This window comes from Haematobia irritans, chromosome 4 (genome assembly GCF_050003625.1).
Source record: "Haematobia irritans isolate KBUSLIRL chromosome 4, ASM5000362v1, whole genome shotgun sequence".
In the NCBI taxonomy this organism is placed as follows: domain Eukaryota; kingdom Metazoa; phylum Arthropoda; class Insecta; order Diptera; family Muscidae; genus Haematobia; species Haematobia irritans.
Genome location: NC_134400.1, coordinates 178,378,044 through 178,405,159, shown reverse-complemented (window position 1 = coordinate 178,405,159; position 27,116 = coordinate 178,378,044). Strand labels below are relative to the sequence as shown.

At 33.9% G+C, this 27,116-nt stretch overlaps 2 protein-coding genes across 4 annotated transcripts in view; both read left to right on the top strand.

Moving 5' to 3' along the window:
* The window catches only part of LOC142233761 (uncharacterized), a 175,365-nt gene that overhangs the window by 92,181 nt on the left and 56,068 nt on the right, over window positions 1-27,116 (top strand). For 2 of the 3 annotated variants that reach the window (XM_075304788.1, XM_075304786.1), the window contains exon 1: window positions 3,052-4,133. The exons of the other annotated variant lie outside the window; for it this stretch is intronic. The gene's annotated coding sequence lies outside the window, so the exon portion shown is untranslated. Of the gene's footprint in view, window positions 1-3,051; window positions 4,134-27,116 lie in introns of those variants that run through there. 3 annotated transcript variants of the gene reach the window in all.
* LOC142233765 (ATP synthase lipid-binding protein, mitochondrial-like) lies at window positions 18,503-19,062 on the top strand. Its single transcript, XM_075304793.1, has one exon. It carries the CDS (start codon window positions 18,591-18,593, stop codon window positions 19,005-19,007), a length of 417 nt encoding a protein of 138 aa, XP_075160908.1. The 5' UTR covers window positions 18,503-18,590; the 3' UTR covers window positions 19,008-19,062.

Sequence of the window (27,116 nt, the reverse complement as noted above, 5' to 3'; positions counted from 1 at the left end):
GCAGACCAGCTACGGTGTAAAATGGGCTACACTTTTGCTCTTTCGATGGGTAGCACCCCGTCAATCGAACGTGAACATTTTGGGTAGGCTGCACTGAATTTTCCAATCGAACACAAATTTTCGATTTATGGGGGTAAAGTGTAAAATATGCAACATAGTTTTTAGCAATCGAAATCACCATTAGGTTGTTGTAATACCTGCCGATGGCAAGGTATCTTAAAACTTCTTAACATCGTCTTCTAAATTGTAAGTTAGTCCATTGGTGAATATATTAGACTAAAAAGGCTGATTACATACGTATATATGTTAATTCAGTTCTTAACCGATATGAACTTTTAGCGATAATTAGTGTGCCAGAATTGAAATAAGGGGTTCGCTTTATATGGGGGTTATATACAATTATGAATCGATATGGACCAATTTTTGTGTGATTGGGGATCGGTTTATCTGAGGGCTATATATAAATATCGACCGAAATGGACCAAGTTTGGCACAGTTGTTAGGGGCCATATACTAGCACAATATACCAAATTATTACCGAATCGGATGAAATTTGCTTCTCCAAGATGCTCCGGAGGTCAAATCTGAATCGTTTTATATGGGGCCTATATATAATTATGCACCGTTATGGACAAATGGTGTCCATATACTTACTCAAAATACAAAATTTCAACTAAATCGAAATCGAATGAAATTTGCTCCTCCAAGAGGCTTCAAAACAAATCTGGGGATCGGTTTATATGGGGCCTATATATAATTATGGACCGATATGAACCAATTTGTGCATGGTTGTTAGAGACTATATATTTACACCACGTACCAAATTTCAATCGGATCGGAGGATCGGGAGGTAAAAGTTGCGGATCGGTTTATATGGGGGGTATATATAATTATGGACCGATATTGATAAATTTTTGCATGGTTATTAGAGACCATATACTAACACTACGTACCAAATTTCAACCGGATCGGATAAATTTTGCTCCTCCAAGAAGTTCCGGAGGTCAAATCTGGGGATCGGTTTATAAGGGGGCTATAGACAATTATGGACCGATATGGACCAATTTTTGCATGGTTGTTATAGACGATATGCTAAGAGGCTCTGCAAGCCAAATCTGGGGGTCGGTTTATATGGGGGCTATACGTAAAAGTGGTCCGATATGGTCCATTTGCAATACCATCCGACCTACATCAATAACAACTACTTGTGTCAAGTTTCACAACCATAGTTTGTTTCGTTTGGAAGTTAGCGTGATTTCAACAGACGGAGGGACGGACCACGACCCAGAATATATACTTTATGGGGTCTTAGAGCAATATTTCGATGTGTTACAAACGGAATGACAAAGTTAATATACCTCCAATCCTATGGTGGAGGGTATACAAATTGTGCAATAGGATGTCCCCCTCTCCGATCGATAAATGATGTACGCTAATTTTGCTGCATGACCTATCTCTATGTTCGCTTTATATTTGGAACCAATCATTTATGTTTTTTGAGTTATGAAAAAACTTGAAACGAACAATTGGTGGACCAAGTAACATAAAATATAGTGTCATATTCATAAGCGTAGGAAGGCCTCTGGGGAGGGGGCTTAGACCCCCCCAGAAAAATTTTAGCCCCCCCCCCCAGAATTTGAAAACCTATTTACGATTTTACATTTTTATAAAAATTAAACAAGTATATACTCGTACAACGCACAAAGTTCCACTAAAGACTTTCATGCACAATCGAATTACTTGGGTTGTGGTAGAAGTCTGATATTTATGAAATAAAGCTGTGGTTGAACTTATGATTTAGTTGAATAAAAAATAGTAATTGATATTAAAACTATTCTGTCATAAATTAATATCTTAATAATGCACCAAAAAAGCGTCGCCAAAAAAGAAGTGAAAATGTTCTTTTTGGGTCTGGAAGTGGTACAAAATTGGCGGATAAGCGATGAATGTAATATGAACTTGTCATAGAACGAATGTCCACTGTTTCAACAACCGTTGCAAGGATTTTGCATCACTTCTTAAGGTGTGATCCGAATTCAGTGCTTTGAATGTGAATTAAAAAATTTGTGATATTTTCCCAAATAAATAATTTTTATGCTTTTTTATGATTTTTAATGCATTCTAACGCTTGTTTGAAACGTTTTCCCTCCAATATTTTCAAATATTATCGATTTTTCCATAATGGATTTAGCATTTTTGTGGCAAAATTTGACTAATTTGTACCATTTTATTTATTCTTACTCTTTTTTTAAACTATTTGAAAAAAGAAAACAATAAATTACGCATTAAAATATAAAAAAATGAAGTAAAAAAAACTTCCTGTGTAGTTAAAATAGTTAACTTCTTTGTGAAGACATTTTTGGAAGTTTTTTTAAAGTTGTGCCTTTAGAACAACTCCCAATTTTTTGCTGGGAAAAGTGTGGAACTACCCTACGGGAAATGGATCAACCACAGAACTGGTACAGGACTAGTCCCTGGTGTGTATGGACCAGTCCCAGTTCTGATCAAAACGTATGAAAGGGACCGTCCACTTTAACATGGGTTTGTCATTGACGGAGTAAACTTACATTTTAGGACGCGTCTTGAACTATTTTGTCTATTTTTTTTTATTCAATTTTATGAAATAAAACATTAGTTGAATCTATAAGTTCAGTCTATAAAGTTTTAGCTAGGGGGCTATAGCCCCCCCCCCCCCTAGAAAAATTGTCTAGCTACGCTAATGGTCATATTAGGATCATGCTATATCTTCCCTGAATATTCTAAGAAATACCCTCCCTCCGACCAGATATCGAAAAAGAATTACCACACGAACAGTATTCGGAGTGAATTTCCTATTTTTTTTTTCAACTTTATACACCATTCTTATTATATGGAAATTCTTAAGTTTTCTCCAGTGTAATATAGAGCTGAGTACCATGGATGATTGCGTGAAAGAGAAGATACTTAGTGATAAAGCACTCCTCTTCTACTTTGGATTTTAAGCCAAAGAAAATCTTTATAAATGTTGATAACTTCTGTGCTTCGTTTCACACTTAAACGGTACGTGTTAGAGGAACGTTTGCTACAAATCTGGCCAACAACCAGTAAAACTCCTAAGCTTCAACTCTTGATTGCTTCGTTTTTTTTTTGTATGGCATGTAGTGGGGATAAGTGAAGCAGTACCTTCCCCATTACCACCCAATAGAGTACCACCATACCATAGGTAAAAATCATCAAGAAGAGAAGTCTTCAGCTAAACCAACAAAAAACTCCAAAAGAAACGGTGCGAGGAACAAAAAAAAAATATAGAAAAACAAACCCTAGTGTTGCACACAAATTACATAATATCTGCCCAATACTAATGGCAAATATAGCAACAACAACAACAATAGCAGTAAAAACAGAATGAAATATAACAACGGCAAATGTGCCTTGATGCAACAATAACAACAACAGCAACAATAAAAAGCACAGAGTAGTGGTAATGTTAAAAACCGTTAACAAGTGTGGTTGATTCTTAGTTTGAAATTTTCGGTTGCATGCGTGTGTGGGTGTGTGTAGGTGTGCATATTCGATCGTCTAGTTTGTTTGTTTGAATTGCTCGCTCGTTAACATTCGTTTTTCTTTTGAATTTGAAAATTTGCACTTGAGTGATTTTTCCAACTGAAAAAAAAATAGCAAAAAAGACAACAATAAAAAACAAAAACCGTCAAAATTTTAAATTTCATAAAAAGACAACTAGAAACAAAAATTCAGGAGAATAACAAACAGCTCTATTAGTGAAAAATTGTAAATAGTTGTTGGATTATTGATATTTAATACTAAAATCTCCTTAGAATTGAATAGTGTTCAAAATTCGTGAAATTCCAACTTATTTATCGTTCTACTGACTTCTATTCAAAAATAATATTTTTTCGTGTTGTTATTTTTTTTTGTGGCAATTAAACTCATTTAACCATCCATTCCCTCAAGGTCAACAATTTCGCAACCGTTATTTTCGGTTGTAGTTATTGTTGTTTTGGCGAGGGAATAAACTTTAAACCAAAACTAAACCGTATTGTGCAATAATGGTTTTTATTATGATCCAGTAAAATTTGCATATGGTGCTACAACATTGATCTGTAACGCTTGGCTTGAATAAATTCTCATTAAAGGTAAGTTATTTAAAACTTCAAAAAGGTTAATATTTAAATTCAGACACGCCTCCCATTTTTTCATAACTCCAGAATTGTGATGCTAATTTGCTATTTAACATACAAGGACTTCATTCGAAGAAAAGATGCCTTCTTTTGTGAATAAAAAATTCAAATTTCATTTGCATTTATTGAATTCGTTTTCAACATAAACATCTTCGAAAAATAAACTTTTGAAAATAAACAAAGTTTCTTCCAAATATGAATGCACTTCATACACTGAAAAAATATTGTGGTGAGATCAAAGATTTGTTGTTTTTAAAATACGAATGCGAACTCCTACACTGAAAAAACAGTGAACCCACCAGGAAGAAACATTTCGGTTAATTTTAGACAATTTTGAATATTTTTAGAAAATTTTATCTAAACAGTATTACAAACGCTGGCATCACGCCGATGTCATTAAAATAAGTAAATATTTTTCGAAAAATTCCAGAAAATTTATTAAACATAATTAAGTTTTTTCACTTGTTAAAGGAAAATTTGTAGTTTCAAGGAAAACTTTGGAGTTCAAAATTGCAAGAATGTCTTTAGTGACATACGAAGTTCATGATGAACGCATTTGTAGTAAAATTGGCAAATGTAAAGAAATACTGAACTATTTTGTGGAAGACACGAATTTAGTTAATTTTTATGCTTCATTTGTGTATATTTTTCCTTTTTTGGTTAATATAACTAACGTACGCAAAAAATTATTAGAGTAAAGGAAACTTTCTCCAAACATAATAATTCCATGAACTAAAATAAAGTTATATTGGCTTTAGCGAAATAGAGAGTTCACTTTTTTTGAGTGTAGAAGACGGATTTTTCTGATATAAAGTTGTTTTCTTTATGCAAAAGTCAATATAAAAAGTTGCCTTTAATATGTCGTATAATTTTTATCTTAAATTTTAAGTTGTATAATCTTTCATATTGGGTCAACATTTTTTTCAATATAGATTTTATATTTTTGTGGGAAATTTGTGTACGCTCCGCCATAGGATGAGGGTATAACAGATAACAAATAGGGAGATCAATATAAATGTCCAATTTTAAAAAAATCGGATGAAAATTACGATCTCAATAAATCAAATCGGGAGCTATATCCAAATATAGACCAATTTATACCAATTTGACATTGCTCTTTAAGGGTTTAAAACACCCTTAAATTTCCAATATCAAGCAAATCGAATAGAAATTTCGATATATATCAAACTTGGTATTAATCTTTAAGGACTCAGATTTCTAATTTAAAGGGTGATACGGTCAAAATTTGGTCAATATAAACTTGACGTATTTCTTTCAATTTTGCATTTAAAAAACCTGAGCACCCCTCATTTTGAAGGTGTGTATGTGTATAATGTCGTACTTATTTTGAATATTTGAATTCACTCTTCAGTTGTCAAAATGCCGTCCAAGCAAGAAGAGCAGCGTATCAAAATTTTGCTCGTGCATCGCGAAAATTTCTTTGGAAATAAAATTTTGAGAAAATATTCTTTGGATATAAAATGTTCACAAAATTTTCTATAGAAATAAATTTTGACAAAATTTTCTATAGAAATATAATTTTGACAAAATTTTCTATAGAAATAAAATTTTGTCAAAATTTTCTATGAAAATAAAATTTTGACAAAATTTTCTTTAGAAATAAAATTTTGACAAAATTATCTTTAGAAATAAAATACCATATATCCCCAACTCAAATGTTGATTCTACTCCCTGTGAAAAGTCTCACGTAAATTGGAAATACAATTTTGACACAGTTTTGACAAAATTTTGACAAAGTTTTCTTTGTAAACATAATTTTCTTTGGAAATAAAATGTTCAAAAAATTTTCTATAGAAATAAATTTTGACAAAATTTTTTATAGAAATAAATGTTAACATAATTTTCTATAGAAATAAAATTTTCACAAAATTTTCTATAGCTACTCGCACGCAAAGCTGGCAAAATCGCTAAAAGTTGCCAAATCAACCGTTACAAATGTAATTAAAGTGTTTGGGGAACGTTTGTCGATAGCCAGGAAGTCTGGCTCGGGGGGAAATCGAAAACCGGAAGCCGCTGAGACGACAAAGAGAGTTGCCGGTAGTTTCAAGCGAAACCCTAACCTCTCTCTCCGAGATGCCGCAAATAAGCTGGGTGTATCTTCTACAACCGTGTATCGAGCCAAAAAACGAGCCGGACTATCGGCTTACAAGAAGGTAGTGACTCCAAATCGCGATGATAAACAAAATACGACAGCCAAAGCGCGATCCCGGAGGCTGTACACAACGATGCTGACGAAGTATGACTGCGTGGTAATGGACGAGTTTTATACGGCAAAAGGAAGTGGAAAGGTAGCAGATATTTTCAAGCACATAAAACTGTCAAAGTTCGCAAAGAAATATCTGGTTTGGCAAGCCATCTGTACATGTGGCTTGAAAAGCAGCATTTTCATAGCTTCCGGGACTGTAAACAAAGAAATTTACGTGAAAGAGTGTTTGAATAAACGTCTGCTGCCTTTCCTGAAGAAACACGGTTGTTCCGTACTGTTTTGGCCGGATTTGGCATCTTGCCATTACGGTAAAAAGGCCATGGAGTGGTACGCCGCCAACAACGTGCAGGTGGTTCCCAAGGACAAGAACCCTCCCAACACGCCAGAGCTCCGCCCAATTGAGAAATACTGGGCTATTGTCAAGCGGAACCTAAAGAAGACCAAAAAACTGCTAAGGACGAGCAGCAGTTCAAGGCAAACTGGCTTTCTGCGGCGAAGAAGGTGGACAAGGTGGCTGTACAAAATCTGATGGCCGATGTCAAGCGTGAGGCCCGGCAATTCGGATTTGGAAAAGCGAAAGCATAACTGAATATTTGTCCTGAATTTTATACTAATTGAACTTGAACAAGTATATACGGCCGTAAGTTCGGCCAGGCCGAAGCTTATGTATCCTCCACCATGGATTGCGTAGAAACTTCTACGAAAGACTGTCATCCACAATCGAATTACTTGGGTTGTGGTATCTTAAATCGTTTTCTGAGTTAGTCCATACGTGGTATACATTAGACAAAAAACGTATGTGTTGGTAGGTCTACAAATAATTACGAATCGATATGGACTTTTGCTCGGTACGTAGGGAGCCAGAATTGAAATATGGGGGTCGCTTACATGGGGGCTATATACAATTATTGATATGGATCTGAGGTCTATATATAACTATAGACCGATATGGACCTAGTTAGGGATGGTTGTTAACGGCCATATACTAGCACAATGTACCAAATTTCAACTGACTGGGATGAAATTTGCTCCTCCAAGAGGCTCCAAAACCAAATCTCGGGATCGGTTTATATGGGGGCTATATGTGATTATGGACTGATATGGACCACTTTTGGCATGGTTGTTAAATATCATATACTACTACCACGTACAAAATTTCAACCAAATCGGATAAATTTTGCTTCTCCAAAAGGCACCGGATGTCAAATCTGGGGATCGGTTTATATGGGTGCTATATATAATTATGGGCTGATATGAACCAATTCCTGCATGGTTGTTGGAAACCATATACTAACATCACGTACCAAATTTCAAATTTCGGATGAATTTTGCTCTTCCAAGGGGCTCCGGTGGTCAAATCTGGGGATCGGTTTATATGGGGGCTTTATATAATTATGGACCGGTTTCGACCAATTTTTGCATGGGAGTGTGAGGCCATATATTAACACCACGTAGCAAATTTCAACTGAATCAAATGAATTTTGGTCTTCCAAGAGGCTCCGGAGGTCAAATCTGGTGATCGGTTTATATGGGGGCTATATATAATTATGGACCGATGTGGACCAATTTTTGCATGGTTGCATATACTAACACCATGTACCAAATTTCAGCCGGATCGGATGAAATTTGCTTCTCTTAGAGGCCTCGCAAGCCAAATTTGGGGGTCCGTTTATATGGGGGCTATACGTAAATTGGACCGATATGGCCCATTTGCAATACCATCCGACCTACATCAATAACAACTACTTGTGCCAAGTTTCAAGTCTATAGCTTGTTTCGTTCGGAAGTTTGCGTGATTTCAACAGACGGACGGACGGACGGGCGGACATGCTCAGATCGACTCAGAATTTCACCACGACCCAGAATATATATACTTTATGGGGTCTTAGATCAATATTTCGATGTGTTACAAACGGAATGACAAAGTTAATATACCCCCTATATCCTATGGTGGAGGGTATAAAAATAAATTTAATTTGATTTTTTAAATAAACGATTTCACCGATTTACACGTGTTTTCCCTTGACCAAATTTTGACCGTATCACCCTTTATATTCATTATTGAGGACTGTAACATGATTACATGATTCTTAGAACTTCACTGCTCATATTTTAATAAAGCATTGAATTATGTTTCCATAGAGTTTTTATGACAATAATACATATAATAATATTAAATTGTCCTTATCACTCTAGTATGGTTTACATATACCCCTTGTGTGCCACGAGCCATGGGTTGAATCCCAGTTTCGACTCTCACTAATACTGATGACATTTAAGCGTGTTTCTAAGCTTCTCTAAATGGTTTCATCAGAAGGTGAAATGCCATTCGGATTTGGCTATAAGAAGGAAGCCCCTGTGCATTGAGCTTCTTACACCGAAAGAATTTTCTTCGTAAAAAGAACGAAAAATTTCGTTAAAAGTACGAAATTTGTCATTGTTTTACAACCAAAGAAACTTTTCATTCAAAGTACGAAATATTTCGTACTTTTTACGAAGAAAAGTTCTTCAAAATTTTCGTAGTTTGTAAGAAAAAAATTCGTACTTTTTATGAAACAATTTCGTTCTTTTTATGAAAATGTTTCGTACTGTTTATGAAAAGCTTTCGTAATTTTTTTTAAAAATGTTCAAACTTTAAAAAAAAATTATAGTCGAAAGTGCATTTGGTTGTAGTTACACGTGTGAAAAATGACATCACTACTTTACATCGTAAGTTTTTGAATAACTTTTAATTTTTTTGTTACTTCACTTTTATGCATAGCGCGCTATCACCAAATGAGAAGTAGCATAGACTTGCATAAAAAAATAGAATAAAGCAATACACTCAAGCACATTATAAAAAACAATTTAATGCCGAGATCGGAAATTTTACAACTTTAATGAAACTTCTTCGTTATTTCACAGAAAATGTTTCGTTCTTTTTATGAAGAAATTTTAACGCAGAATGTTTCGTAAAATATTTGTAAAAACTTCTTCACAAAATTCATGAAATTTGAAGATAGTTTCGTTGAAAGTACGAACTTTTTACGAAGAAAAGTTAATGTAGAATATTTCGTAGAAGTTTCGTATATTCGTAAAATGTTCTTCGTAAAGCTTACGAAAATTAATAAAAATTTCGTTATTTTAATGAAGAATTCACGAAGAATAGTTAATGAATAATTCTTCGTAAAATTAACGAAGAGTATTCTTTCGGTGTATGGTTATAGAAGATCATCCACAAAAATATAATACCATTTTTCCAATGTTGTATAGTCTCTCGGGGTAAATATACACAAACCTAAACTTTTAGCGGCCGAAAATACTTCCAGTATAGGTATCATCTTGAAACTTTGGTCACGGCTTTATAATTATGTCAGAACTATTTAATGATAAAATGGAATATAGACCGATCTCCCGAAACTGTAGTTTCTATCCGATTTGGTTGAAATTGTGAATCTAGAGGTATTTTAGGACCACAAATAGGTGTGCCGAAAATGGTGCCTATCGGTCCATGTATTTACATAGACTCCATATAGACCGATATCCCCTTTTTACTTTCCTATTTGCTTTTAACTTCAAATCTAGAGGTATTTTAGGATCACAAGGAGAAAATTATGGTTTCGGTCCATGTGTTGGTATAGTCCCCATATAGACTGATCTTCCGATTTTTTGTTTGGGCTTCTAGAAAACGTATTTTCTATCTATCTGTTTGGCCAACTTCTAACTTTGATTTTTTTTTTATTTTTGGCCAATAAGATCGACCACTGTGTGTAGGTACTATTTCTAAGAAGTGTATTTTTTCCTTCTGCTTTAGTTAGAATTGAACCTAATTTGTATGGTCATTGAAATTTATGCTCACATTTAGTTCCTAACATTTTTGAGATTTTGTGTGTATAAAATATTTTTCATTATCACTTATATTTTAAAGTTAAAGCATCATTGTAAGTTAATCTTCGAAAGCTCTAACGGAATTCTTTAATGTGTTCATTATCTTAAAACAAAATGAGGAATAGACATGAAAATTCTTGTCAAGTAAAACATGCTGAAGTCCTTAAAACGCATCCTTCAATGAATTAACATTTTAATGGCAAATCTATGATGGCAGAAAGCACAAACTAACTCCCATTAAACAATTTGCAAGTCATCACTTGCTGCCTTGAAAAACGATTGAGATGTTTCTTGGCAAGGCCTTATCCTCCTCTCCTAAGCCACCTCCAAATGACACATACCTCCAGTTGTATTAGGGTGATGCCTCTGGGCGTATAATCAGCAGCTGCAGCCATATCTGACTTTGTCTCTTACACAATTGTTTGATATCAACCAACACTACGTAAAGAAACAGACCAAAATAACAAAAAAAAAAAAAAAAATAAAACAATAATTAAGTAAAACGTAAGATGCCAAAGAATTTGAGCCAAGAGCCTAAGCAACGACTACATACAAAGCTAAAACATAGACATTAGGGTGGGGAGAGATTCCCAGTAAAAAGGCGAATAAATACCAAATAAATTTGACAAACATACCTTTCCTCTTAAACTTTAAAAGTAAAGGCTGAATTTGAAATACACATTACCAAGAGTAGCCACCTAGAAATAGATCGTGTGGGCCAAAATGCAATAGGGAAAAATTGGGGACTAAAACAGAAAATTGTGCAAGTTTAGATAAAGTTTAGCATATGGCGTGTTTGTGTATCTGAAAGACATGCAGTAAGATAGGAACCGATTCTCTTAATATCATGTTACATCTATCTTACACATATAAACCAAAAAGTCAGCTGCAGCAACGGCTGTTGATTTGGACGGAAAAGAAGTACGCTCAAAGTTCGGTTCAGCAAGAAATTTAAAACACTAATTCCCTAACAGTGTGGTGTATTCAGACAAACACCAGGAAATAACACTTATATAGATGTCTATACCAATGCACTGTGGTCCAAATGACAGCTTTTTGACGCATTAAGTCAATGGGAGCACCTAGAGCTCTGACATTTTGTACATGTATCACTGATGATGAGAATAAATTATGCCACGCCCACTTTAAAATGAAGGGTGTATTTCAACCCAACGGAAGCGCCTAGAGCCCTGCAATTTTGTACATGTACCACTGCGGATGAGAATAAAGTATGATCAAAGCTTTGGACCAACCTGCCCAATGCCACGCCCACTTTCAAATGAAGGGTGTATTTCAACCCAACGGAAGCGCCCTGAAATTTTCTACATGTACCACTGCGGACGAGAATAAAGTATGATCAAAATTTTGGACCACACCCACTTGGAGGATGTATCTCAACCACTTTAACCATACACCAAATTAAATATATCAATATGTAGTAACATTGGAAACTGAGAACCTAGATTAGAACTGACGCACACTATTGTTACATCTTGATCACTACCTTAGAGTGTAGGATTTCAGCAATCTTAGTTTAATTCAAATTTAGTCAATCTCGTACGTATTTTAGCTAGAAGTTTTGATTACCATTATTTCTGTAACAAAATGTAAAAAATGGGAACATTTTCGTTAAAAAATGTTCAGATTTTTCAAACTCTGTATGTGTTTGTAGAAAAAAAAACAACATTTTTGCGTTCCCAGTCCAAAAATAACGTTTCTCTTTCTGAACACATATATGTTTATAGGCTATTTCTAAATTAATATATGTTTGCATCCAAACATATTATATTATATAACATGTTAATACATATGTCCCAAACATGTTATGCTAGTTTATGAACAATATCTGCTTACACTTAACAGCGTAGCTGACATGTGTCGTATCTGTAATCAGGGGCCTCGTGACACGTGTCACCTTTTCGCTTGCCCAGCTAAGCTTACTCGCCTCACAACCAGATAACTTCCATCATAGTCCCAGAGTTCCTTGATCTGGATACAAATTGATATACCAATAGCGTAAATCGAAATGGATAATAAAACAACACACTTGTTGTTACAGGAACAACTTTGTGTTCTTCAACTTAATAATGCTGCAAATCTCTCCACGAAATGGCTCATCAGTACAATATTCGACTAATATGGGTTCCTGGACACAGGAACGCAGTTTCCTGGTATATTCCAGGGAAACTAGAATCTGTTGGTATGCCTCTTGCTTCCTGCAAGATGATGGCCTATGTTCGATGGGGGACTTGCAAGGGTTGCAACGACACCAAGAAAAGATGGCCCCCTCTAAACCGCTCACTAGATATGCTAGAATTTTCAAGGCGTAATAACTGGTCGCTGACATCAGTAATAACGGGTCGCTACTTGATATTCAAGTTTGCAAAAACTATTGGCGTGAAGTATAATGACCTCTGCATCAGTTGTCATGATTATTATACCCTTCATCACTACTGTGGTACAGGGTATAATAAGTTTGTGCATTTGTATGTAACGCCAAGAAGGAAAAGTCTGAGACCCATCGTTTAGTATACCGATCGTCTTAAAATTAAATTCTGAGTCGATTTAGCGATGTCCGTCTGTCTGTCTGTCCGTCCGTCTGTCTGTCTGTCTGTTCATGTATTTTTGTGCGCAAAGTACAGGTCGCAGTTTAAGTCCGATCGTCCTCAAATTTGGCATAGGGTCGTTTTTTGGGACAAAGACAATCGCTATTGATTTTGAAAAAATTGGTTCAGATTTAGATGTAGCTGCCATATATATTTATCCCCGATCTGGTCAAAATGGTCGTGTTTATCAACCGATGTTCTTCAAATTCAGTGCATCCGTATATTTGATGAGTCTCGAAAAACTTGCAAAATATCAGCTAAATCGGTTCAGATTTAGATATTGCTCCCATGTATATCTTTCGTCCGATTTAGACTCATATGACCACAGAGGCCAAAGGTTACTACCGATTTTCGTGAAATTTTGCATAAAGAGTAAAATTAACATTCTACCAATGCTTGGTAAATTTGATTGAAATCGGTTCAGATTTAGATATAGCTCCCATATATATTTCGTCCAATTTGCATTTACATGGCCTCAAAAGCCAGAGTTTTGCCGTGATTTAGTTCAAATTTTGCACAAGGAGTACGTTTAATAGTATCGATAAGTGTACCAAATTTGGTTGAAATCGGTTCAAATTTAGATATAGCTCCCATATATATCTTTCATCCGATTTGAACTTATATGTTCTCAAAAGCCAGAGTTTTGCCGTAATTTGGTTCAAATTTTGCACAAGGAGTACGTTTAACAGTATCGGTAAGTGTGCCAAATTTGGTTGAAATCGGTTCAGATTTAGATATAGCTCCCATATATATCTTTCGCCCGATTTATACTCAAATGACCACGGGGGCCAAAGTTAAACTCTCATTTACGTGAAATTTTGCAGAGATAACAGAATTATTATTCTAACCATGCATGTCAAATTTAGTCGAAATCGGTTCAGATTATATATAGCTCCTGTTATATATATGTACACCAGAGGTGGGAAAATATGTAGACCCATTTTCAATGGGATTTTCCTCCAATTGACTGCATAGTTTCCACGGAGAATATATTTAATATGATATTTAAGTATCAAATTTGATCTAATTTGGTTCAGAATTAGATAAAGCCTCCATATATACGTTTTTCCGGTTTATACAAATATGACCAAAATCCTCACACTTTACACAAAATTCTGTGATAATTTCCCCACATCATTAACATTGTGTTTCATTCCAAGGCGTTAGCCGATTTCAATTTTAATTCTAGAGACTTTGTAGAAGTACAAAAAATTGTCTCCATTATAAGTATTTGTATCTGGAAATGCAAACCTTTATATAGCTCCCAGCAAATTTGAAGTAGTTGAGATGGTAACACAAATGTTGGTCTACATGGTGGTGAAGGGTATAATATAGTCGGCCCCGCCAGACTTTAGACTTTACTTACTTGTATATAGCTTTAGATTAGTGACGGACCTGGAAAATATAAACTCAAGCAGTCTGCTAATGTTTTTGCAAAAATTATGTTGATTCTACCAATGAAAATAATCAGGTGGGTTCAGTGGTAAAAACTACCTATATGTGATAGGTATTTTTTAACTAATGTGGTACCGCAGTGGACTGAATAGTCTAAGTGAGCCTGAAATAATGCGGGATACTACTTAAACCTAAAAAAAGTGAAAGAAAATGTAGGTTTATTTTAGAAAATTTTAACTAAAATAGTTTTCTAATAATTTGTTACAAATAAGTTAATACTTTTAGTCAAATTGGAGAAAATGTTTAAAAAGAATGCTTTTTTCAGTTGTTTAAGAAAATTGTATGTGTTGAAGGAAACATTTTGTATTTAAATATTGGTAAAATGACTTTAGCGCTGTACGAAGTTCAAGACAGGTACAATTTTAGTAAAATTTACTAAAGTCAGAGACTTATGAACTAAATTTAAGCAATCCTCTCCCATATTAGGAAACTATGAATTATTATATATTCGTATACAACTTTTCTCTTATTTTTAGTTCCCGTCATTAAAGTTAGCAAAAAAATATTCAAATAAGGAACAGTGGCTCACATTGGGCAAAATTTAACTAAAATCAAGAAATTTTCATGAACTAAAATACATTTCAGTTGGCATTAGCATCCCCTTTTTGAGTTTATTGATCAGATACCTATGATTCGAATTCAGTTGAACCCTCCACTTACTAATTTCCATAGTTTATGTGAAACAACCCAATACAAATATGTGTGCATTTATGTGTATAGGCACCATCATTTCCATAGAATAATATATAAAATGTATACATGTATATGTGTTCGTACGGAAGTGTATGATAGCATGGGCATACTTAAACAAATCGTGTTTCGTAGTCCCTAAATATTTAACACAACACCATCTACCATGAAGCACTAAACCACTTTTTTCTCTCTCTGTCTTTCCACAGTACAAGAAAATTGGTTGTAAACTTTCATTTGAATTTTTTTTTTTGCTCCGGTTGTGACCTTATGAAAAATGCTCATCGCCCAAGAATTTTATGGGGTATCATTTAATTTAAATAAATGATTTACCAAAAATTCGCATCAGAAAAATAAATAAAACAATTGTAGCATGGAAAACCTATTAAATTAAACATATGTACTTTTTCTTTGCATAGACTGAGCATAGCATTTTAAGTGAATGAGATACAGCATAGGGATATTGAATGGTAATAACAAGTGGCAACAGATTTAATTCGGACAAAAACTATAATCAAATGGTTTTCCTTGTAAATCGACATTAACATATAACAATTTGTGAGTATAAAATAGAGCCAGAACACTAAGGCCAGTTTAATTCTATTTTAGGTCCTGGTAATATAATTTAATTAATTTTTTGATATTTGCACGGCAGGGTAGCCTCTTTTGCGCCAGAATTTTTTAAGTAAAAAAACTTCAATTTATTGGCAGACATTTTAGAAATGTTGTTATGATCAGTAAATATTTATTGGCGGTAAGATTAGAGTGTTTTATGCAGTTGAAATAGGATACTCCCCAATAGATTCCACACAGGAAGAAGAACAAGTATACCTACTTCATTTTCGTTATATCGGCGTTTGAAATAACAGGTTGGCTGATAAGTCCCCGGTCTAATAAAGAAAAACACATTTTTTGTCAAAATTCGTTTTTATTATTCAACATAGTTCCCTTCAAGAGCGATACAACGATTATAACGGCCTTCCAATTTTTTGATACCATTTTGGTAGTACTCCTTCGGTTTTGCCTCAAAATAGGCCTCAGTTTCACCTCAGTTTCACCAGTTTCCCTGCGAGCATCCTCTTGAGGTCTGAGAACAAGAAAAAGTCGCGGGGGGCCAGATCTGGAGAATACGATGGGTGGGGAAGCAATTCGAAGCCCAATTCATGAATTTTTGCCATCGTTCTCAATGACTTGTGGCACGGTGCGTTGTCTTGGTGGAATAACACTTTTTTCTTCTTCATATGGGGCCGTTTTGCCGCGATTTCGACCTTCAAACGCTCCAATAACGCCATATAATAGTCACTGTTGATGGTTTTTCCCTTCTCAAGATAATCGATAAAAATTATTCCATGCGCATCCCAAAAAACAGAGGCCATTACTTTGCCAGCTGACTTTTTAGTCTTTCCACGCTTCGGAGACGGTTCACCGGTCGCTGTCCACTCAGCCGATTGTCGATTGGACTCAGGAGTGTAGTGATGGAGCCATGTTTCATCCATTGTCACATATCGACGGAAAAACTCGGGTGTATTATGTTACGAGTTAAGGTGAGTACTATGTTCGGTTTTTTCACCAAAACACTAAATTACAAGTACAAATATAATTATGAAGACGATTATATTTTGATCGAGTCTTGCCAAATAATGGATGGAAAAGATCCAAGGAATTGACTGCAAATAATTTTATATTTCTAAATTAGTTCATTAAAAAAAGTAACCGTGAAAACAAGCTGGTTTTCAGCTTGAAAACTGAACATAGTACTCAGCTTTAACAGCTGCAAACACCGCTCAGAATCATCAACACGTTGTTGGTTTTGGTCAAATGTGAGCTCGCCAAATATTGATGAATGATATGACCAACACGTTCCTTTGATATCTTTAAGGTCTCTGCTATCTCGATCAACTTCATTTTAGGTCATTAAAAATCATTTTGTGGATTTTTTTAATGTTTTCGTCGATAACCACCTCTTTCGGGCGTCCACTGCGTTCACCGTCCTCCGTTGTCATTTCACCACGCTTGAATTTTGCATACTAATCAATTATTATTGATATCCCTGGGGAAGAGTCCGGAAACTCATTGTCAAGCCAAGTTTTTGCTTCCACCGTATTTTTTCCCTTCAGAAAACAGTATTTTATCAAAACACGAAATTCCTTTTTGTTCACAATAACAAAAGTTGCTTCACAAAAGACGCTCTATCTCACAAACTAATTGACTTACAGACGTCAAATTTTGACACGAATCATTTAAAGGTTGGTACTACATATATAAAAATAATATGCATTTAATACTAGCGACGCCATCTATGTGTCAGACCGGAGACTTATCAGCCAACCTGTTACAGTTTCATTAAAATTTTCCAAAATTAACCTACATTTTAATTCCTGGTGGTTTCATTTATTCTTTGAGTGTAGGCATATTTTTTTGGTGATCACAGTTATTATGCAGGAATAAAAGAAGAATGTGCTGAAACAAAACAAAAAACTTCGAAACATTTAAAAGTTGCATGATTCTGTTTAAAAGCTTATATATGCATTTCATTTTATGCAATTGTACGTTTTCTTAAATAGCATTTGGGAATTTTCCTCAAAATCCTTCAGGTTTTCTTTTTAATTTTTTTTATTCTTCCTTTCGAATTGAAGAGTTTTGTGTGTGCTAGTGAATTGCATAAAGCTTAACAGAGTAAAGTTCATAAAAGCATATTTATGTATTTGTAATCTTTATGTGTCTGTAAGGGATTTGAGGTAAAAGGGACAAATTCGTAAGAAAAAAATATGAAAAAGAATTTAAAAATATTTCCACTATGACAACAGGTGAACATGTTATCATGGGAATATATGAAGTCTGCTGGAAAGCAAAAAAAAAAATAAATAAATAAATGGAAAAGTTTTCTTACATAAAAAAGCTTATGAAAATTCTAGAATTGGTTTGGAAGAGAAATGTGTGAATATAACAAGGTGGGGGTTATCTTTGGCGTAGCTTCAGTGTTGCCAGTAGAAATTATTGTGAGGGATGAGTTGTGTTAGGTTGAAAATTAGGTTATATAATGCAAATGAACCGATTTCCAACGGGGCCTTTATTAGTGGAGCTCAGATAGTCAGGATACACAGAAGAAAAGATTGTAGTCAAATTTTATTTTTTGGAAATTTTCAACATCCCAATGAAATCGTCCTTATCCCAATCTCAAAAATTTTATGAAGTAAACATGGTATAAAGTAGAGGTGTGCACGTGAGTAATATGTTACCCACGTTCACGATGGAAAAACTTTACTCACGCACGATATTTTTGGTAGGTTTCATGTCAAGAAAAAAAAAAAGTACACTTAAAAAAAGTGAACCCTCTATTTCACTAAAGCCAATTTATCTATGTTGGGAGAATGTTTCCTTTACTCTAATATTTTTTTGCGTACGTTAGTTAAATGAACTAAAAAACGATAAAAAAATATACAAAAAAGATGCATAAAAATTTGCTAAATTCATACTTCTCACCAGTCGTGAGGGTTCGTTTGAGCTTACGTGCGCTAGCTTCAATTTCTTGTTGATCTTCAAGCAACTTATATAAAACAAATCAAAATGTTCGTATCAACAGTCTCCCGTATTGCCCCCGTGGCCAGGACAGCTCTCCTTAACGGCTCCAAGCAATACTTGCGACCATTGAGCAGCGCAGTCATCAGCCAAAGCCAAACCTTGGCTGCTCAAAACACAACCCCAGTTGCTTTACTGCCACAAATCAGGTCATTCCAGACCTCCCCTGTCACTCGTGACATTGATTCAGCTGCCAAATTCATTGGTGCTGGCGCTGCCACAGTCGGTGTAGCTGGTTCCGGTGCCGGTATCGGAACAGTATTCGGTTCCCTCATCATTGGTTATGCCAGAAATCCATCATTGAAACAACAGTTGTTCTCCTACGCTATCTTGGGTTTCGCCCTTTCCGAAGCTATGGGTCTTTTCTGTCTTATGATGGCCTTCTTGCTCCTCTTCGCTTTCTAAAGTGTATTTGTGTCCTAAGAAGACTTTAAATCTTAAAATTATAACAAGAAGTAAATTACATCTTTACTTCTCACAAAAAAAGTTCATTATTTCCTTAAATTTGTCAATTTTACTAGAAATGCGCCCATCTTGAAATTCGTATGGCACTAAAGACATTCTTGCAATTTTCAACTCCATTTTTTTCATTGAAACTAAAAAATTTTCTTTAACAAGTGAAAAAAATTAATTATGCATTTTAAAAGTTTCTTGAATTTGTCGAAAATTATTTACTTATTTTTGTGATATATATCGGAGGGTGTCAGCGTTTCAATACCGTTTAGTTAAAATTTGGTAAAAATAACCAAAATTTCTCTGTTTTTTCAGTGTACTTACGCACGAAAAATCACGGTAACTTCCGAACGAAACAAGCTATCGACTTGAAACTTGGCACAAGTGGTTGTTATTAATATAGGTCAGATGGTATTGCAAATAGGCCATATCGGTTCACTTTTACGTACACTCAAAAAAAAGTGAACTCTCTATTTCACTAAAGCCAATTTAACTTTGTTGTAGTTCATGGAATTATTATATATGGAGAAAGTTTCGTTTACTCTAATAATTTTTTGTGTACGTTAGTTAAATGAACTAAAAAACGGGAGCAAATTATGCAAAAATGAAGTAAAAAGTTTTACTAAATTCGTACTTCTCAAATTTGTAAATTTTACTACAAATTCGTCCATCATGAACTTCGTATGTCACTAAAGACATTCTTGCAATTTTGAACTCAAATTTTTTCTATCAAACTACAAAATTTTCTTGAACAAGTGGATAAAAATAATTATGTCTAATAAATTTTCTTGAATTTGTCGAAAAATATTTACTTATTTTTGTGATATCGGCGTGATGTCAGCGTTTGTAATACTATTTAGTTAAAATTTTCTAAAAATATTAAAAATTTTCTAAAATTAACTAAATGTTTTCTTCCTGTTGGATTCACTGTTTTTTCAGTGTATAGCCTCCATATAAACGGACCCCCAGATTTGGCTTGCGGAGCCTCTAAGAGAAGCATGTATCATCCGATCCGATGGTGTTGGTATATGACCTCTAATAACCATGCAAAAATTGGTGCACATTGGTCCATAATTATATATAGCCCCCATATAAACCGATCCCCAGATTTGGCTTGCGGAGCCCCAAAGAGAAGCAAATTTCATCCGATCCGGTTGAAATTTAGTAGGTGGTGTTAGTATATGGTCTCTAACAACCATGTCAGAATTGGTCCATATCGGTTCATAGCCCCCATATAAACCTATGCCCAGATTTGATCTCCGGAGCCCCTTGGAGTAATAAAATTCATTCAATTTCAACCGGTTGAAACTTAGTATATGGTATCTAACAACCATGCAAAAATTGGTCCATATCGGTTCATAATTATATATAGTCCCCATATAAAGCGAGATTTGACCTCCGGAGCAAAATTCATCCGATCCGGTTGAAATTACGTACATTTCGTTAGTGTATGGCCGATAACAACCATTCCAAAATTGGTCCGTATCGATCGGTATTATATATAGCCCCCAAATAAATCGATCCCCAATCACAGAAAAATCACGATTGCCATTCGAGCCAAAAATAATCTACCAAAATTGTATTGCCATAGAAAATTTTGTCAAAATATTATATTTCTATAGAAAATTTTGTCAAATTTTTTATTTCTATAGAAAATTTTGTCAACATTTTATGCCTTTAGGACATTTTGTCAAAATGTAATTTCTATACAAAATTTTGTCAGAATTTTATTCTACAGAAAATTTTGTCAGAATTTTATTCTACAGAAAATTTTGTCAGAATTTTATTTCTGTAGAAAATTTTGTCTAAATGTTATATCTTTAGAAAATTTATGAAGTATTTTATAGTTGGAGAGGAATATTTTACAAAATCTTCAAAAACATCAAGAATTATACCAATCTACCAAACTGTAAAAATCTGCCATGTTTGGTAGACTCGTGTTCATAATTGAATATTGCCCCCATATAAAGCGACCCCCATACTTCAATTCTGGCTCTATAATTACCGCACAAAAGTTCATATCGGTTCGTAATTATTTCTTTCCTATATACACCGGTCAAGAACTGAATATATATGTAATTAATCGACCTATCTTTTGTCTAGTATATATCCCGCATGAACTAACTTACAATTTAGATGATGATGTTAAGATGTTTTAAGATGCCTTACCATCGGCCGCAACCCAAGTAATTTAATTGTGGATGACCATCTTTAGTAGAAGTTTCTACGCAATCCATGGTGGAGGTTACGTAAGATTCGTCCTGGCCGAACTTACGGCGGTTTATACTTATTTTCATTCATTTTATCTTGCTGTTTTTTATACCCGGTGAAATTTTTTTGAATAAAAGTATGGCCAGGCCGAATTTTATGTATCCTTCACCATGTATTGCGTAGAAAGTTCTAATAAAGACGGATCATCCACAATCGAATTACTTGCACCCAGAAAAAAGTGACCCCTTCTTTAAGTTAAAATGAACTCATTGTGAAGAAAGTTGAACTTCGTATAGCGCCAAAGACATTTTTATTTGTTTGAACGATGTGATTTTCGTAGAAATTAGGAATAATGCATTCCATATATTAGTTAACATTTTCCTATATTTATATACCACTATACTACAGAATGAAAAAATTTAACTAATTTGAATTCATATATGGAATGATTTTATTGAAATTTTATCATTCATTTCGACAAATCTTACACATTTGTGGTAAAACTTTTACTTCATAATTAGAACTGCTTACCTTCGTTTTTAAATACCATTTTATTTATTTCTATAAGCAATTTTATCTTCAATAAAAGACATGTTTTATTAATATATTGAATATATTTACTAAGAATCAACAGCATCGAATCTCTTTGAAATATTAGTTTATTATTCCACTATTTCCAATTTCCGTGTGATATTATCAACTGTAAAACGCACTTTTTCTTCTTCTTGTACTTTTCACTTTTAATAAGTTGCTGCCTAACGATTTTGTCCTCCTTTTACAATTTCAATACCTACAAATATAAAAAATCATAAAACATTTTTGTTGCAAAAGGTTAGCGTCACTGAATATTACCTGATAATTGAAGATTCCAAAATGAAGACAAATGAAAGGGTTGTTATTCTGTTGGTGTTTTCTTTCTTTATACACTATCACGAACATTGATAGATTTATTAAAAAAAACGAAAATTTTTCTCACTAATTTAAAATAACAAATATTTTATATATTTTATTTGTTATTTATTATATTATTTTACCATATTATTTTTTAACAATCTCTCCGAAACAACGCGATTCCAACTAAAAAAACAACCGACGCGCAAATATATCGATTACACCCACGCGCAAACACATCGATTACGATGACAGGTATCGATTACAGGTAGACAATAGAAATATAGGAAATTTTCCTATATTCTAACAAGTGTGTTTCCTTAAGTTTTAATTGGATTGCATACTTCTTAGTACGAATGAACTAAAATATTTTTCTATGCCAAGTGTTGTTCGTATGTATGAAAAACTTTCTATTATAAAGGAAGTCGCAATTATCATTTTATAAGAAATTTTACTAATTTTGAGGAAACTTGGTTTTAGTTCGGGTTTTGTTTATTTTTACGAATGCTTTGTTATCGGTGAATAAAATTTTCTCTTTCAGTAGTAAATTCTTATACCCAGCGAAGAAAATAGTATGAGTAAAATTCCATGCCTTATTCTAGTTAATGAACTATTCCTAACTGCTTACAGTTTAGGATTTTTTTTACTGAAACGAGTAAATTTTATTATTTTTCACAAAAATTTACCTTAATGGAAATAAAATGGATAAACTATATTGATGAAAATTTTTTCCTTTAGTTTCGAAGGCACTTTTTTCTGGGTGTGGGTTAATCGAATTACTTGGGTTCAATCGAATTACTTGGGTTCTCATATGTAAATTTCATAAGGAGTTAACATAAAATACCCAAATTAAATCATCTTACCCGGCCAGATTTCCCTAAAGACTATGGAAATGTGTAGAGGCCAACACTGAAACATATGTATAGTCAGTCTTGCGGGATTGATATCTGGCATTTTCTTTCCAGTAACTTCTTTAATTGTAGACATTTCATTTAAAACTGTTTGCATCAAAAAATTTCCCAATTAAGTCCACGCATTTGTTTTTAAACGGAATCCTATCACATTTCATAGACTAGTTACCATAAGACCATTCACGGGAGCATTGGCCCTTATCTTCTTGATAAGTGTGAAACACTTGTAAATAATTTTCCACTTTAATAAACTGAAGTAAAAAAATTTGAAACAATAAAAAATTGTAACCTTGGCTTTCAAGCATTCATGATTTATTCAAAGCAGTCCGAGGAAAATTTTCAACACCACCCACAAACAAACGAGAAGAACGCATTTAATATTCGCTTTTGTGGTGTTTATTCGATACGCATTAAAGAAAATATGATATTCGATGTTGTTGGCTTTTGTTTTACCATTATGTTTACAAAACTTCCGTTTCCGTTCCATTGCCGGTTCGGAAACACAGACACGAACATACAACACAAAGGCAGGCAAACCAAGAGAAACAACGTTTTTAGTTTCCATGTCCATGATGGTATTTACCGATGTCTCAGTTGTAGATTCTTTTTTTTTTTTTTTTGCATCCATTGTGACCAGTGTCACAGATGTTGGTTTCTTATAAAAATTTCTTCTGTTCTGTTCATCTTTTTGGTATTGTCCACATTCTCCCACCCTTAGGCCCCGAAGACGTTTATGTGGCATCTTTGATTGCCACTCACGTGTCATAAATGTAACATATGGTGGTGGTTTAGCTTGAAAACTTTATGGGATTGTTTTTCCTTGACGATGATGAAGATGTTGAATGGAAGCTTGAATATCTGCATTATACTTACACAACTCGTAAATGTTATTTTAATCACAGTTTTATAATCTCTGGCACTATACGTTCGTTTTTTGTCTTTTTTAACATTGTTTCTAACGAAGAAGACATGTGTTCTGATGCCTTATCGAAGCTGTTATTATTGGCTTGCTTTTGTGGTCACCCTGAAGGCCATCATCATCTTCACAGGCCACATTAGTGGACGGATCCATCTATGAATATAGTGTGATGATGCGTATTCTCGAATCAAGGCTATGATATTGGTTATTGCCATTGCCATGACATGGTACGACACATCACCATGATATCGTTCGTTCGTCCGTCCGACCACTAATGGGAAAACACATTGATTTTTTTTTCGTTTGCATTGATCAACCTTTGAAAATCATGACCATAAATAAAGAGAAACTTCAAGACAACCTTTACAAGTATTAATCTATTTGGCAATTACATTGAAGGTTCTAAGTATGATTCATGGTGGAATTACAAGTGAAAACTGTAATCACCAGAGTAATAATTTTATGAAATGTGTTTATATTGTGGTAAAACCAAGTATTATTACACTGAGAAAAATCTTGTCATGAGGCCATAGTTTTCTTTTCCTTAAAATTCGAATGCGAATATGGTTTAGCATAGAAGACGCATTTCTCTGATATAAAAATACCTCAGGTGTAAAAGTCCAATGGGGTGAGATCACGGTTGCCACTCGAGTATAGAGCTATAAGGGATTGTAGTTATACAACAAGATGATGCACAGTATAGGTGAAAAAGGTTTCAATTTGGGAAGAATAATTTCCATAAGAAGTTAGCATATAAGACCCAAAATGAAACATCTCCCCCCGCAGGATCTATACTAAACGTAAATTCGAATTAGACAGCGATGAAACATGTGTATAGTCAGGCTTTTGTATATTAGTATATGCCATTGGTAACAATTCCCTCCGTCTTCCTTTTTCAAAAGCTCGAATAAATATTGTTATAATATATAGTAAATAATTTGGACATTAATCTAGCCTTCATTGATATCAAGCTAACGCAAAATTAGTTATCAACCAAAATTAAAAAAAAAAAAAATAATAACAAAAAAAAATCTACCAATACTATACCAAATTAAAACGAAATAAATTTGTACAGTTTGATCAAATTTTTCTATTTGTATTGGATAAAATATAGTTTTCATTCAAAAAATATTTTATTGTCATATAAAATTCTAAAAAAAAAAATATATTAATTCTGCCTCATTAAATATTCCTTTAATTAACTGTTACTCCAAGTTCTTCAAAAATGGAAGAATTACAATGGACTTTGATAGTCTTTGTATTCCGAACATTACATCATAAATATAAAAGGAATGGCACATATCAACTTGATTGCTTTGTACTGAAATTGGTGAAAATTAGATATCGTAGATGAGCAATAGATGTTACTTTTTGTAGGAGGGAATATTTTGAAAAATCTACCAAAAAACCAGAAATTTTATCATTCTACCAAACAGTGAAAAATCTACACTTTTTGGTAACACTCTACCAACTGTGACAGTCGTGATTGAGATCCGTAGATTTTGGTGTGCATTGTGCGGTAGACATGAAGAAGGACCTCATTTTTAAGTCATTCCAGGTTGACGTGTGCTGAATGCGGTGGTGCTGAGTCCTGTTGGTATGTCCATGGTCTGCGGCCAAAATGTTTGTTTGTCCAGAGCTTCAATTTCAAATCATTTTCCGATTATATTAGGTATTTACTTGACCCCCGATGAATACGAACAGGAAGAGACCATAGTCCGTTACGGCGACTACTTCATAAATATTGGGGGATATTGAGTTCTGGTGGTCAATCGACGGTATACATTTTTTTCTGTTTGGCAAGGAGAAAACCAAATTCGTAACTGGTCACTTTTGTGCAAGCGAAGCAACTCTTTGGCTCTTTCCAGTCTACTTTTTATGTGCATCGCTGAGCTCTTGCATATTTTTGAACTGCAATGGCTTTAGTTCATGCTAATTTTTCAATATGTTCGAAGTAGCTCAGCTGTTTTTTTTGTATGTTCGATATATTGCACAATGTCAACTAACTACACCCTCAAAAAAAAAAAAAAAACAATTATATACGGCCGTAAGTTCGGCCAGGCCGAATCTTACACGCACAGAAAAACCATGTTTGGACATGGTTGCCGCATCCATTTAATGCTTATCTAGAGCATGTAATTGCCGCGAAAACCATGTATTTTGTCTTTGTAAAAATAGTTTTCGAGCGGAGAAAAATGTATGGTGGCAATAAGCATTTGAATGGTTCTCAAATACCGCAAACATGTTCTATCATTTAAATGATAGAATTTGAGACCATTAAATGGTCGGGAAAATCATTCAATTTTTTTACTTTTTTTACAGGGAAAAAAGTATTTTTATAGGTTAAGTATAAACATGTCTAGAACCATTACATGGCCATAAAGACCATTTACACTTTTTCGTGACCATTTAATTTTTTAACTTGTTTGCAGCGAAAAGAATTTTATAAAAACATTGAGCAGGTACACACGATTTTCATTTTGCGCGTCAGTCGTGTGTTGATTGTTTCTTGGAATGGACGGAGAATACGGATTTACTGTGTTTTGTGTTAATTTATTTATTCAGAAGTGGCACGTGGTTTTATGTGAAGACAAAAAAGGAAAGTGTAATTGAAAAAATGTACCTGTTTTTTGTTCTGCATTTTGCTATATGGTATCATTTATTTTTATTTGCAGTTACATGATGTCTGCGTTTGTACATTTGATGGGCACGATGTAAATATGGAATAATTACTTATTGTTGAAATTGAAATAAAATAGAGTGTGTAAAAATATATGATGTATGCTTGAACGGCATTATAAATACAAATAAACAATGAATTAGTTTATAAATAAATAAAAACAAATAAATAAAGTTAATTTTGTGTTTTCTTTTCTCAAGTGGCGTCCTTTTTTCGACGATGAAAAAAGTTTTTTTCATAAAGATAAAAACATTTTGGGTTGTGACCATATTCTTTTAAGTAGGAGAAAAACATTTTTGATGAATACCATAACATTTTAAATCGTGACCATTGTCTTTTCATTCAAACAAAATTCTTTTTATCAATATAATAACATTTTAGATGAGGACAATTACATTTTTCTTAGAACCATGTTCACTGAGTCAACATGGTTGCAGGTTAAAATGTTA

What these genes read in the sequence shown, in the direction of transcription:
- LOC142233765 (XM_075304793.1), top strand. Translation starts at nt 18,591, where the DNA reads ATGTTCGTATCAACAGTCTCCCGTATTGCCCCCGTGGCCAGGACAGCT.